Genomic DNA, 13,067 nt, shown 5'->3' on the forward strand with positions numbered 1-13,067 from the left:
CACCCTAATGAGAACTACGACACCATTTGAATGGAAACAACAATAACAATAAAGCAATCCCTTGTCATGTCGTGCTTTGAATTTTGTGGCTCTATCACGGCTTTTCAATATTATATTAATAAATCATGTTGTTTCGTGGTTGAAGGCAGCTTATTGTTATTGTTCTTACAGCACATTTAACAGTGATTTTTGTAAGATGTCTGCATATGTTTAAATGTTGATATATTATTTTATGTTATTGTCTACTACATTATATTGGGTAACACATTGTGACTACAGGGGTGTTATTTCATGTCTAGAGGGCTCTAATAATGTTAAAAATTTTAAATGTACTGAGAAGGTCATAAACAGGTTTTCTATGTTCAAAAAAAAACAAAATATTCGATTTATAAATAAGGACAACATCATTACAGCATCATTACAACAAATAATATCCATTGTTATAACAAGGTTTCACCACGAGATGGCAGTATATACCAACTTGCACCTTAACTTAGGAGCGCCCAAACTTTCTCCAATGTGGGTTACATACAGAAAAATGAAAGATGAAAAAGCTTTGATAGTTTGTAAACCAACACATACAGATGTGCTAAGAAAATACACATATTTGAAGAAAAAACTGCATCTCAGCTTTGTCATATTTTCCAAATATTACAACTTTATTTGTTGTTTTGTTTGTCTCCCATAATATTACAACTTTATAAAAAATTGAATACAATTATTGACTAAATCAATGTTATGCTACTCAATTTTTCTTGTAAAATCCTTGTAAAATTATTATTTTTTTCTCAACAGATTAAAATTTTTTTCTCAATATTTTGACTTTAGTCTTGTAAAATTGCTGCTTTTTTGTTTTCTTGTTAAATGATATTTATAGAATGTGCCACGGTCCAATAAAAAAACAACCACAGTCTCCAAATGGCACCCCAGCTGCACTGTGACCATATCACCAACCATATACCAAAAAACTACAGTGAAAGAACAATAAAGACATCATTTTATAGCAACAAATACCCCATAATATTCACGTATAAAACTGTTTAACCAGTCCCACGTTTCGACACATCAGGACCGGCATCTGGTGAGACAGTTATTCCAATCATGTTCAAAGTCGAAAACATCCCCCCTGCTGCTTGCATTAATATGATCAATATACACGTAAAACGACTTGGCAGACCTGCAGGCTGACAGATGTGATTTGTGTGACGCGCCTCCTGTTCCCCCCCGGCTGTGAGAACTGATGAGCTGTCCTTGCCTGGCAGCTAAATTAAACACTTCATTTAACCATCCGGTCATCTGATATAATAGGCATAGAAAGAATCGATAGAGCGTGAGAATGAATGATAACACACAGGCAAGTCAGTGTAACTTATGAGGAACCTTGAAGTCACCTGGAGGAGGACCTTGCAATTAGAAAAACACTAAAAAAAAAGTGTGGAGCAAAGAGCATCTACTGTACCTGCCCCGAGGGACCCCATGCCTCCTTTTATGCTATTTAAAGATTGAATATAAAACAATGCATCAGACATCCTGCACTGAAAACTATAAGCGGCTTTCTTTTCCAGGCATTGTTTTTAAGGATGGGCTCTCTCAGGAATAACAATCACGCTAATCTGAGTGTTGATCGCATGCCTGAAACCTCAACTAGTCTGGTTTAAGTGGCGTGACGGACTTGAAGCGGAGGAAAGTCTCAATGAAAACAAACATGGATTGTTTCAGATAGCACAGAGGGGGAGGGGGGCACTCCTTCTGCACCTCTATCTTATGTTGCAGCTGGAACCCTGGTGGGAAAAAAAGCTGCTAAATTGCTCCTAGATGCCTGTTTTGGGGATACAGCAAATTGATTGATCCAATTGGTTGATCTCCATTTTCCATATAGCCATACAGTAATAATGCATGTTGTGATAACTAACTTTCATTCATTCATTCATTTTCTATTGCTTATCCTCACAAGGGTTGTGGGGGGTGCTGGAGCCTATCCCAGCTGTCTTCGAGCGAGAGGCGGAGTACACCCTGGACTGGTGGCCAGCCAATCACAGGGCACATATAGACAAACAACCATTCACACTCACATTCATACCTATGGACAATTTGGAGTCGCCAATTAACCTAGCATGTTTTTGGAATGTGGGAGGAAACCGGAATACCCGGAGAAAAAAACATGCAAACTCCACACAGAGATGGCCGATGATGGGATTGAACTCTGGTCTCCTAGCTGTGAGATCTAAAGCCTGATAACTAACTTAACTCACTAAAACTAAAAACAATCAAAATTGCTCTTTTTTGTTCTTTTTGGGCTTTTCCCTCGAGGGGTCGCCACAGAGAATCTCCTCCATGCAACCGTCTTCTGCACCTGTCTCTCCCACACCAACTACGCCATAACAATACAGTCACGTGGGATTCAGTCATACATAACTTTGATGTTTGCAGTTGATGTTTGCTAAATACAAGGATGAAGAGTCTTGAACCAGTCATGACGTGCTATACATATCACTATATTGACACTTACTATGGTACCCATTATGTCATTGGATGGTCATATCACCTCGTGCTTCGGTACGGTACAAAAAATTACAAAATTAAAAAAAATTCCAAAAAAAAAAACAAAAAAAAAACTTAAACTGTATTACGGAAAGCAGGAAGTGAACAAATGTAACAGTTACTGATTGTAAAAGTACCAGATGGAGGGGTAGGATTTAATAAGCTTTGCTTCTTCCTACTACTTTTGGACATGTGGAACTGTGAACTGATTATGTGATGCATTCAATTGTAATCTGATGCATGTTCAAATGAAATAAAACCATTACCATTACCATTACCATTACCATTACATATTTTGTGCTCTATAATGATATACTTAGTAATGTATCACATTGTAACAAATACACATAAAACATTCAATGTTGTCACATTTCTCAAGATGGTTAATTCCTTATGCTTCTCTATTGTAGTCATACAACGGATGATCCATATGGCTACTATTAGTGGTCATATGGATCATAGTTGAACTATGTCCGTGTGGGCGGATCTTATTCATCAAAAATATGACTCAAGTGATTTATTTATTTTTAAATGACATGATGTGATCATCACATTGAGCTTCCGTGGACGTATTCCCATTCCATGTGTGGTGTTCCTGCACTGTGATATCAGTGTGGTGGTGATGGGAGGCAGTCAGGAGGAGGGAGGCTGCTCTCACACATGAAGGAGGACTCTGGGAACTTCACAGGGAACATTTCATTTCATCACATCATGGAGGAGAAAGTACATTTGACTGGATTATTTTTACTTTTGAAGGCTGGGACTTTGGAGTTCGGTCCAATTAATGTTTTGTAAGTTTTTTTTTATCTTCTCTGCAAGGTGTTTTTATTTTTTGCAAAATGGATAACCTGGACAACACGACTGTGTTAAATGACACGACATCCACGCAAAGCAATCACACCTTGGGTGTGTGGAACGACTACACGCCAGAGTACAAAGCGGCCAGCGTGTTTTTGGTGTCCCTCATATGCGGCGTGGGTATGGTGGGGAACATTATGGTCATACTGGTGGTTCTGACCACCAAACACATGCGGACCCCCACTAACTGTTACCTGGTGAGCTTGGCCGTAGCGGACCTGATGGTTCTGACCGCCGCCGGGCTGCCCAACATCACGGACGCCCTGCGTGGACAGTGGGTGTACGGCTACGTGGGCTGCCTGGGAATCACCTATTTCCAATACTTGGGAATAAACGCGTCGTCTTGCTCCATCACAGCCTTCACCGTGGAGCGCTACATCGCCATATGTCATCCCATCAAGGCGCAGTTCCTGTGCACTTTGTCCCGGGCCAAAAGGATCATCATGCTGGTGTGGGCGCTCACGTCCATCTACTGCGTCATGTGGCTCTTTTTGTCGGACACGCAAACTTTAGTGTACGACAACGTGGTGCTGCTCAGCTGCGCCTACAAAGTGTCCAGGAGTCAATACCTGCCTATTTACTTCATAGATTTCACAGTGTTTTACGTGCTGCCCCTGATGCTGGCCACGGTTCTCTATGGACTCATCGCCAGGATCCTTTTCCTGAACCCCTTGCCTTCGGACCCCAAAGACAGCACCAAGAAATGGAGGAGAGGAACTAGTAAAGGAGGAGGAAGGGTGATCAATGCAAGCTCCTCCAGCAGCACCACTGCTGCCTCCAGAAGACAGGTGGGGGAACTTCATGATCATTATTTGCAATAGTGTGCAAAAATCATGCTGAATGAATCATCATTATATTGCAATAGGATAGAATAGCGTGCAGGATAACATACAAATAACTAATGGTAGTACATACCGTACACCTTATTATGATTTTACATTGACTTTAACGTCAAAATTGATTAATAGAGACATGGAGTCCGACTGTGCAAAAATGTGTGTTCAAAAAAGCTCAATGCACATTCAGGGTCTGGGAAGCAATATAACCCCAATTTGTTTATTCATTCATTTTCTACCGCTTATTCTCACTGCTGGAGCCTATCCCAGCTGTCTTCGGGCACACCCTGGACTGGTGTCCAGCCAATCACAGGGCACATATAGACAAACAACCATTCACACTCACATTCATACCTATGGACAATTTGGAGTCGCTAATTAACCTAGCATGTTTTTGGAATGTGGGTGGAAACCGGAGTACCCGGAAAAAAACCCACGTATGCACCAGGGAGAACATGCAAACTCCACACAGAGATGGCCAAATGTGGGATTGAACTCGAGTCTCCTAGCTGTGAGGTCTGCGCGCTAACCACTCGATCGCCCTGCAGCCTCCAATTTGTTTATTCATTCATTCATTTTCTGCCGCTTATCTGCGGGGTGGGGGGGCTGGAGCCTATCCCAGCTGTCTTCAGGTGAGAGGCGGGGTACACTCTGGACTGGTCGCCAACCAATCACAGGGTACATATAGACAAACAACCATTCACACTCACATTCATACCTATGGACAATTTGGAGTCGCCAATTAACCTAGCATGTTTTTGGAATGTAGGAGTTAACCGTTAAAATCCACGCATGCACAGGGAGAACATGTAAAACTCCACACAGAGATGGCCGAGGGTGGGATTGAACTCGAGTCTCCTATCTGTGAGGTCTGCGCGCTAACCACTCAATCACCGTGCAGCCTCCCATTTGTTTATCAGCTAAACAATTAATGATTATATTGGCCTGCATTTAAGATCTCCACCCATGTGATTACGTCAATACTAATTGTATTTTAGTATCCTAAAACTTGTTAACAATAGCAAGGAGTAGAAGTGATGTTGGTCCAGGCAATATTACATTAGTAGTATATTTGTAAAAGTTTGAAAAATATGATGCAAAATGCACAAGTTTCCTGTGGTGGCACCGAACCAGGGAAGTTTAATACGATCAACCTCATCATGTATTTGAGCAGCATCACAAAAACGTCATGAGTAGCAAAACTTGAGCAACTCCTACGGAACGGCAAAAGAGCCAAGAAATGTTACTTCGCTGACCAATTTGGTTACGTGCATGTCGATACCAGAGCTGCATGTTTGTTCATCAGATGAAGGGAAGAAGCCTTCCTGGAATGGCGTGGCGGGTGTGGTACCCTGAGGACCCCCTTGCCCTATTGGCTAATTTGATAAGTTAACTCTAACGCAAATAGGATTAATTTCCATCAGTGTCGTTGGTCAATATTGTTTGACGGACATGTTTCTGTTGGTCAGCATTAACTAAATCATTCTGAACACAAGGAAGGAAATTCTGTGCTCTTTACCAGATTAACCAACGGACAAAAAAGATCTGGGATTAGGAAAGAACGACACCTTGTGTAAATGTCATTTGTGTGTCTCATTGGATGTGACTCACGGTTGAATACATCATGTTGTGTGTATGAGCAAAGCAGTGTTGGTGAAATGGTGATTTACAATTAGAGCTTTCAGCAAATAGCTTTTTAAGGATGGGCGGTGTACTGATCGATTGTAAACAATCAGCGTGCCATCGTTATTTGAGATGAATTAATATTGCGACATTGAATTAACTGACACATTGAAGCTTTAATCTCTCTTTAATGGCAATGAGAAAACGGTCGCGTTGAAGCTTCAATCTCTTATCAAACAGTCCATCCAATCCATTTTCCTCAGGGGTACACCCCGGACTGGTCGCCAGCCAATCAGAGGGTACATATAGACAAACAACCATTCACACTCACATTCATACCTATGGACAATTTGGAGTCGCCAATTAACCTAGCATGTTTTTGGAATGTGGGAGGAAATCGGAGTACCCGTAGAAAACCCACGCATGCACGGGGAGAACATGCAAACTCCATACAGAGATGGGATCAAACCCTAGCTGTGAGGTCTGCGCGCTAACCACTCGACCGTCGTGCAGACCGATAACTAACTAATAAAACTAAAAACAATCAAAATTGCTCTTTTTGGCATGGAAACAGGCATGGAAACCGGAGTACCCGGAGAAAACCCACGCATGCACGGGGAGAACATGCAAACTCCACACAGAGATGGCCGAAGGTGGGATCGAACCCTAGCTGTGAGGTCTGCGCGCTAACCACTCGATCGCCGTGCAGACGATAACTAACTTATAAAACTAAAAACAATCAAAATTGTTCTTTTTGGCATGGAAACAGGCATGAAACCGGAGTACCCGGAGAACACCCATGCATGGGGAGAAAATGCAATGCCAAAGCGGAGATTCCAACCTATATCGTCCCGATCTGTGTGGCCAACCGCTCATCCACCGTGCGGTCAGGTTTTAGTCAGGGCTAAAACAATGTAAGGTTCCATTCAGACTTTGAACCATTAACTCTACAGGACTGATTTGTTCCCTCCTAGCAGCAATCCTTTATATCTTTGCATATTATTATGCAAATATGTTTGGCTCTTTAGGCTTCCATCCTAATGACTTTGTAATGAGCCGATCTTCTTGTAGTTTGCTTCATCACGGGTGTTCAATCCAACCTCAGCTCATTTATTAGCTACACCTCAAGCTCATGCTGCTATCCTATCAACCAATCCTATAAAGCATTATCAGAGATAGCACCGTGTATTGTGCCAGCATGCCACAGAACAATAACAATGAATACAGAAAAAAAAAAAAAGACATTAAAGGCTCTCATAATCCCCATCTTCTGTGATGACAGCACTTCACCATCAGGAAGAAGATTCAAGATGCATATGAAGCCACTTGCAGCCATTGTTTGTCCCTGCTTTCATCAACAACATATCTCAGTAATCATCACAATGATAAGAGAAAATATGACGTGTATTTGGTACAACAGCTGAGGACTAACAGTCTGATTAAACAAGGAGGTCACAAGGTGTTAAATTATGGAGGCGTCTCAGATATTACATGATTGTTCAGATTTGAGTTGTATGACACTCCCATTATATTATAAGTTCACATAATATTTTGATATAATTTATGATTTCACATTTCTGCTGCTGGTGTTAATTATATTTTTAGAATGTCCACACTTTGGACATCCATGGTACAGCCAATACAACTAAATTAGCTATAATTACTAAATCATGAATGCCATATTTTTTTAAACCTTTTAATTTTAAATTCATGGTGGTGTGTACGTCATAAAATCCAGCATCCTGTTGAATGCTTATTAATGTTAATAGAATGTGATCTGTGTGTGTATAAGTTAATGGTTTCTATTGTAACAGGTAACAAAGATGCTGGCTGTGGTGGTGATCCTCTTTGCCTTACTTTGGATGCCCTACCGCACCTTAGTGGTGGTCAACTCCTTCCTGGACAAGGCCTACCTGGACACCTGGTTTCTGCTCTTCTGCCGACTCTGCATCTACTTGAACAGCGCCATCAACCCGGTCATCTACAACGCCATGTCCCAGAAATTCCGCTCAGCCTTTAAAAAGTTGTGTCACTGCGGCCCTCAGCACCTGGAGAAACCTGCTTCGTACAGCATGGCTCTTACCTACAGTGTCATCAAGGACATGTCTAATGGAGAAAGTCCTGACCACTTCACCACAGAAATGGAAGAGCTACAAACCCCGAGTGGGTTTTCACCCACTGCAATCCCACCAATTGGCAAAAAGACTCTGTTTGAAGAGCCGCCACTTTTGGGAAAGATGTCCAAAGCTAGAGAAAAGGGAACACTCGAAGTCATCCATTGAATTGATTGAATGATGTATGGATGTAAAATAAAGAAAAGAAAAATATTGTATTATTTAATCCTGTTTGACCCCCACCAAACACCCACTGGACTATCTCAAATATCGCAGCAGACTCTAAGAAAATATCCACCCATGAAAGAATGATATAGCAAAGAAAACAAGTTTATGCATCCTGACTATACAATACACTACCTAACATTGGCAGAGAGTACATTTGGAATACAGGAAGTGAACAAATGTATTAGAAATTGACCTAAAACTGAGGGTGTAGGTTGAAACAGATTTCTTCCTACTATTTTTTGGACATGCGGAATTGAACTAAGTAATGTATGCCAATGTAACTTGTGTGTTCAGAATAAATGAAAGCATTATCATAAAAAGTGCAAGATATCACACTCAGCAGCAAGGGGATTGAAGTACAATATCATCTGCATTCATAAAATCCCTGGTTAGATGAAGAAATGATATCCAACCTCATTTTTCAAGCGACCCCCGGATGACACTGACATCTTAATTTCAGCCAAGATGGAAGGAAGCGATGTAGAATGTAATGTGCTGCAGTGAAATAAGAAGTACTGCACAAGAAGTACTGTACAATAATTGGCTTTTTTATGAAGCATGTTCCACCACTCTTGTACATTTTCAATCATGTCTGTTTAGTGTCTTGTGGTGGGACTTGCTTTGGAATTGAATCTTGTTTTAGACTAAATCATTTCAGGAGTTTGTGCATGCTCTGGTAAAGTTGAAATGTATTATATTTACATATCATTTTGCACAATGTTCGACTATATTATTGTGAGAACATATTGGAGAGAGATGGAATTACAGTGGAAGGTTTTCGTCATTATAATGAATTCCAAACGGTTACAAAAAATCAAAACGTAACATGAGTGGTGGGGAGTTTTACTGTTTACTGTTACAAACTTAACTTTAAAAGGTGCACAGTTAGAGCTAGGCTTGCTCACTTTCCTGTAAACTTCAGCAGCAGGTACAATCATCATTACACACACTGGCCCGGCTCACTGACTTTTATGTGTCTCTGTTAAACCATTCCCCTGCAACCTGTGTTCGCAAAGGAACCTTTACTTGCTAATGTAACAGATGCTACCTTTGTTTTTTTCTTGAATTTTGAATTTTGTTGTTGACCTTCTTCATCAAATTTCTGGCAATTGCAGCATTTTTCTGCAGTCGTTCTAAATGAAAAAAAAAAAAAAAACGCAGATTCCGCTAACACTCAAAGACGCAGTGTGCTTGAACGCCTCATCAGCACACAGCACAATGCTTGAAAGGAGGAAGGAAGGAGACAGATAAGAGTTGTTTGTGTGGTCTATGAACAAATAAACCTTCCACAAACACATAATAAAGAAGAATCTGTCTGTAGTGTCCCGATTCTAAAAGAAGCACTATCTATTCTTTACAGAGAGTGAATCACCAATGAGTGGAATAAACCTTCCACAAACACATAATAAAGAAGAATCTGTCTGTAGTGTCCCAATTTTAAAAGAACCATTACCCATTCTTTACAGAGAGTGAATCACCAATGAGTGGATGCTTTGTTTGGGCACTCGACCAGTTTGTTAGGTGCACTGTATGTTAACCAAGACAGTGTATGAAAACCAAGCCTCTATTGTATATATAAAATTAAAGCTACGGACACGTGATGTTTTGATTACTTCGGGGAAAAAATACTTTTTTCTTGCGTTATTTATGCCTCAGGTCAGTGACCAGTAAATAAAAAGGAGAAAAAAACAGCATGTAGTCCTGATATGTTTCTCGGATAGCAGTTTTGGCAGTCATCTACTGATATTAGTAGAATTGAATTTATGTGATTTGTGCTCAGCAAAACCCGCAAGGAAATGATGAAATGTTTAAATAGATCTTGATAAAGTGCAGCACCTATGTACGCCGGGGTAGCCTGCAGTATGTACTGTATAAAGCTGTCATTGCTATTATTAGAAGGTACAAAAGAGCTCCAGAGGGAATGAAGAGTTTTTGACAAAAAAAAGTGTTTTTTTTGCTCGGAGCCAATCCTGTAAAGTTTTGATTTGTGCAGTGTAGTGGAAATGTTCAGTATTGTGTCCCTCAAATGTGCGCCACCAAGTGCATTCAGAAAAAAAAAAGAGTGAAAAAAAATCTTGTTTTGATTCATTCTGTTTGTGTTTTGTCTTGTCACACACGTCAGTGGAAGTCAATTGCCTTCAAAGTGAAATAAGTCGAAAAGAATGAAAAGGCATTGTTGTGTAGCGTAGCTTTCATTATAAAATACCACACTGCTGCACTTTTTATTTCACAGCCCCCGCTGCTTGGAGTGGAAATGTTTTTTTCCGCACTCTACTGCTGTTTTGGAGATCTTTTCAGTGATATGTAATATATATTTTGGTGCATGAGCACAATAGGATGTCGGAGTGTTATACACATACTCATTTTTACCCTTTTGAAGCATTGCTCTTTGCACATTTCTTTGACAAAATACCTTGTTTATTTTTGTGCTCCTGCTATTGAGTGTCTTGAATGTTTTTTGCATTGTTCTTTGTCTTTATTAAACACAGAACATGACAGTCATATCTTGACTGCTGCTTTTTTATTGTGCCTCTATTGTCAATCTGGGTTGACAGCTAGTAATGTGTGGATTGATATTGGAATATTAATACGCACAATAATGCCGTGGTTGTTTTCCATAGCTGCATTACAGGGGTCTTGTGTTTTTACTCCAGCAATGGATATTCACACCAGTCCTCTTTTGGACAAATAGGATCAGAGTGGGTAGGTAAATAGATGGATGAACATCATTAAATTTATTGTTTCATATCATTTTATCTCCCCTTTTACTCCCTGAAATCTGTCGGCAGGATCTGCTTCATCTAAGTTGCTGCCATCATCAGATAACTTCACTTTGCGCCACAACCACACTGAGGACATTAATCTGACGGATTGATGGCTTCATTTGGAACTCGCCTTGCATGTGGCGCTTCAGCAATCTGTCAACATTAAACACACGCCACACCAATGCCATGTGAGTAAACAACTAGCCTTGTCAACTAGTAGTTGGATCATTTTGATAATCCTATACATTCAGAAAAGATAATAATGTATATGATGCTATCCAAAGTAAAAAGGGTTATTTCAACAAGTCAATGGCATGATAAGAAACACAGGAACTAAAATACTCCATTGGGTCAATGGTAATGGTAATGGTAATGGTTTTATTTGATTTGAACATGCATCAGATTACAATTGAATGCATCACATAATCAGTTCACAGTTCCACATGTCCAAAAGGAGTAGGAAGAAGCAAAGCTTATTAAATCCTACCCCTCCGTCTGGTACTTTTACAATCAGTAACTGTTACATTTGTTCACTTCCTGCTTTCCTAATATAGTTTTTTTTGTTTTTTTTTTATCACGTACCAAAGTACGAGGTGATATGACCATACAATGACATACAATGTCAATTGAAATGACATGAATCCTATTCCAAATATCCATTAACTCATTTTTCTACTGCATGTCCCCTAACGCAGCAGTCGTCACAGATGGTGCACTCATGCTAACCATGTCTAATCAGTGGGTTGAAATGGAATATAGTTAATAAAAGACATCATTCATTATTGCATTCAAGGTTGCTGAATCACAGTTAGGGGGGTTGTACTCATTACAGATTACTTATCAGTGCACATTTTGTACTACTTTTAATCAGCTTCCCTCTTCAATTATTCAACCACGCATTGACCAGTTGCATCGGGCACATCCGCACACAGGAAGTGATGCTCTCATTTGCAGTTTGAGGTCTGAGGGGGAGAAAATGAGACATAGTAGAAAAGGCAAAGACGTGACGAGAGAGAAAAGAGAGACAAAAGGCTTTGCTCTTACTAAGACCGATGAAATCGACCTGGTTGAATGAATATTGATATTTTCACACTCCCTGTTCAAATTGTATGAATGTTCCTATGATGAGCTGTGGATGAGACATGCATGAGACCACTGTAATTATTAATTTCAATCAATTGCAAGAGCGAACTATGAATCAGCTTTTCTGATTGCTATCTTACATATGTATGGATGTAATTTTTTCCAAATATTTTTTTTTATGTTCAATACATTGATAACAAAACATTATGGCTTCACCTTAGATTGTGTACTTATTATAACATTTACATTGCTTGTTGTCATATTTATATTTACATATTTCATATTTACATATATAAATATTAATACAAATAGAATATAAATAAATACAAATATTTCATATTTACATATTTATACTTATTTTTTGGGGTTCAGAATGCTAAAATAACAAATTCTGATGCGCTCATAATAATAAACATCAGTTCCAGTCAGACCCTAAAAACTATAACAGAGGGGTGAAATTACACTTGACTTGACTAACCTGCATCAACGTGCACAAACGACTTAGTTTGAGCTATTGAGTCACTGTATGTACTGTAGGTGTGAGGATTCTGGCCATCTTTAATACCTGGTCAAAGTCAAGAAGGGAATCCAGCATAAAAACCGAGCTACAAACATTAAAGGGATGTATTTTTTGTTTTGCAATGGTAAGGCTAATAGTAATTGTGTCATTGTATTTGTATGCTTTACAAAAAGAGAGTCTAAAGTAAGTAAGGCTAAATTCTGAAAACCTGCATGTCATACAATCACTAAACGAAGCATGAAAGACCATGCCTGGTAATGTTTCCACCAGCGGTAGCATGAAAGAAACCATATAATCACGTTTTGTTTGGCAGGTGCCCCAGGTAATCTCTCACAGGAGTGTTGCCTTTGTCAACAATGTCTCCGGTCGATCAGACACAAGGGAAAGCAACTGAAAACAATCTATATGACCTAAGCTCGCCGCTTGTATTGGAAGGTTTTGCAGCGAAGTACAGTGTGTCATTTATGACACAAAGTCATTATCTTTGATATACATGAAT

At 39.7% G+C, this 13,067-nt stretch overlaps 1 protein-coding gene across 1 annotated transcript; it reads left to right on the top strand.

The window, feature by feature from the left end:
- The first annotated feature begins 3,168 nt into the window (after nt 1-3,168).
- LOC131105286 (thyrotropin-releasing hormone receptor-like) lies at nt 3,169-10,574 on the top strand. The gene is made up of 2 exons (XM_058053263.1): nt 3,169-4,187; nt 7,673-10,574. The coding sequence occupies exons 1-2, from the start codon at nt 3,381-3,383 to the stop codon at nt 8,138-8,140; spliced, it is 1,275 nt and encodes a 424-aa protein (XP_057909246.1). The 5' UTR covers nt 3,169-3,380; the 3' UTR covers nt 8,141-10,574.
- Nucleotides 10,575-13,067: the final 2,493 nt, after the last annotated feature.

Source organism: Doryrhamphus excisus, chromosome 17, assembly GCF_030265055.1.
Source record: "Doryrhamphus excisus isolate RoL2022-K1 chromosome 17, RoL_Dexc_1.0, whole genome shotgun sequence".
NCBI classification, from domain to species: Eukaryota; Metazoa; Chordata; class Actinopteri; order Syngnathiformes; family Syngnathidae; genus Doryrhamphus; species Doryrhamphus excisus.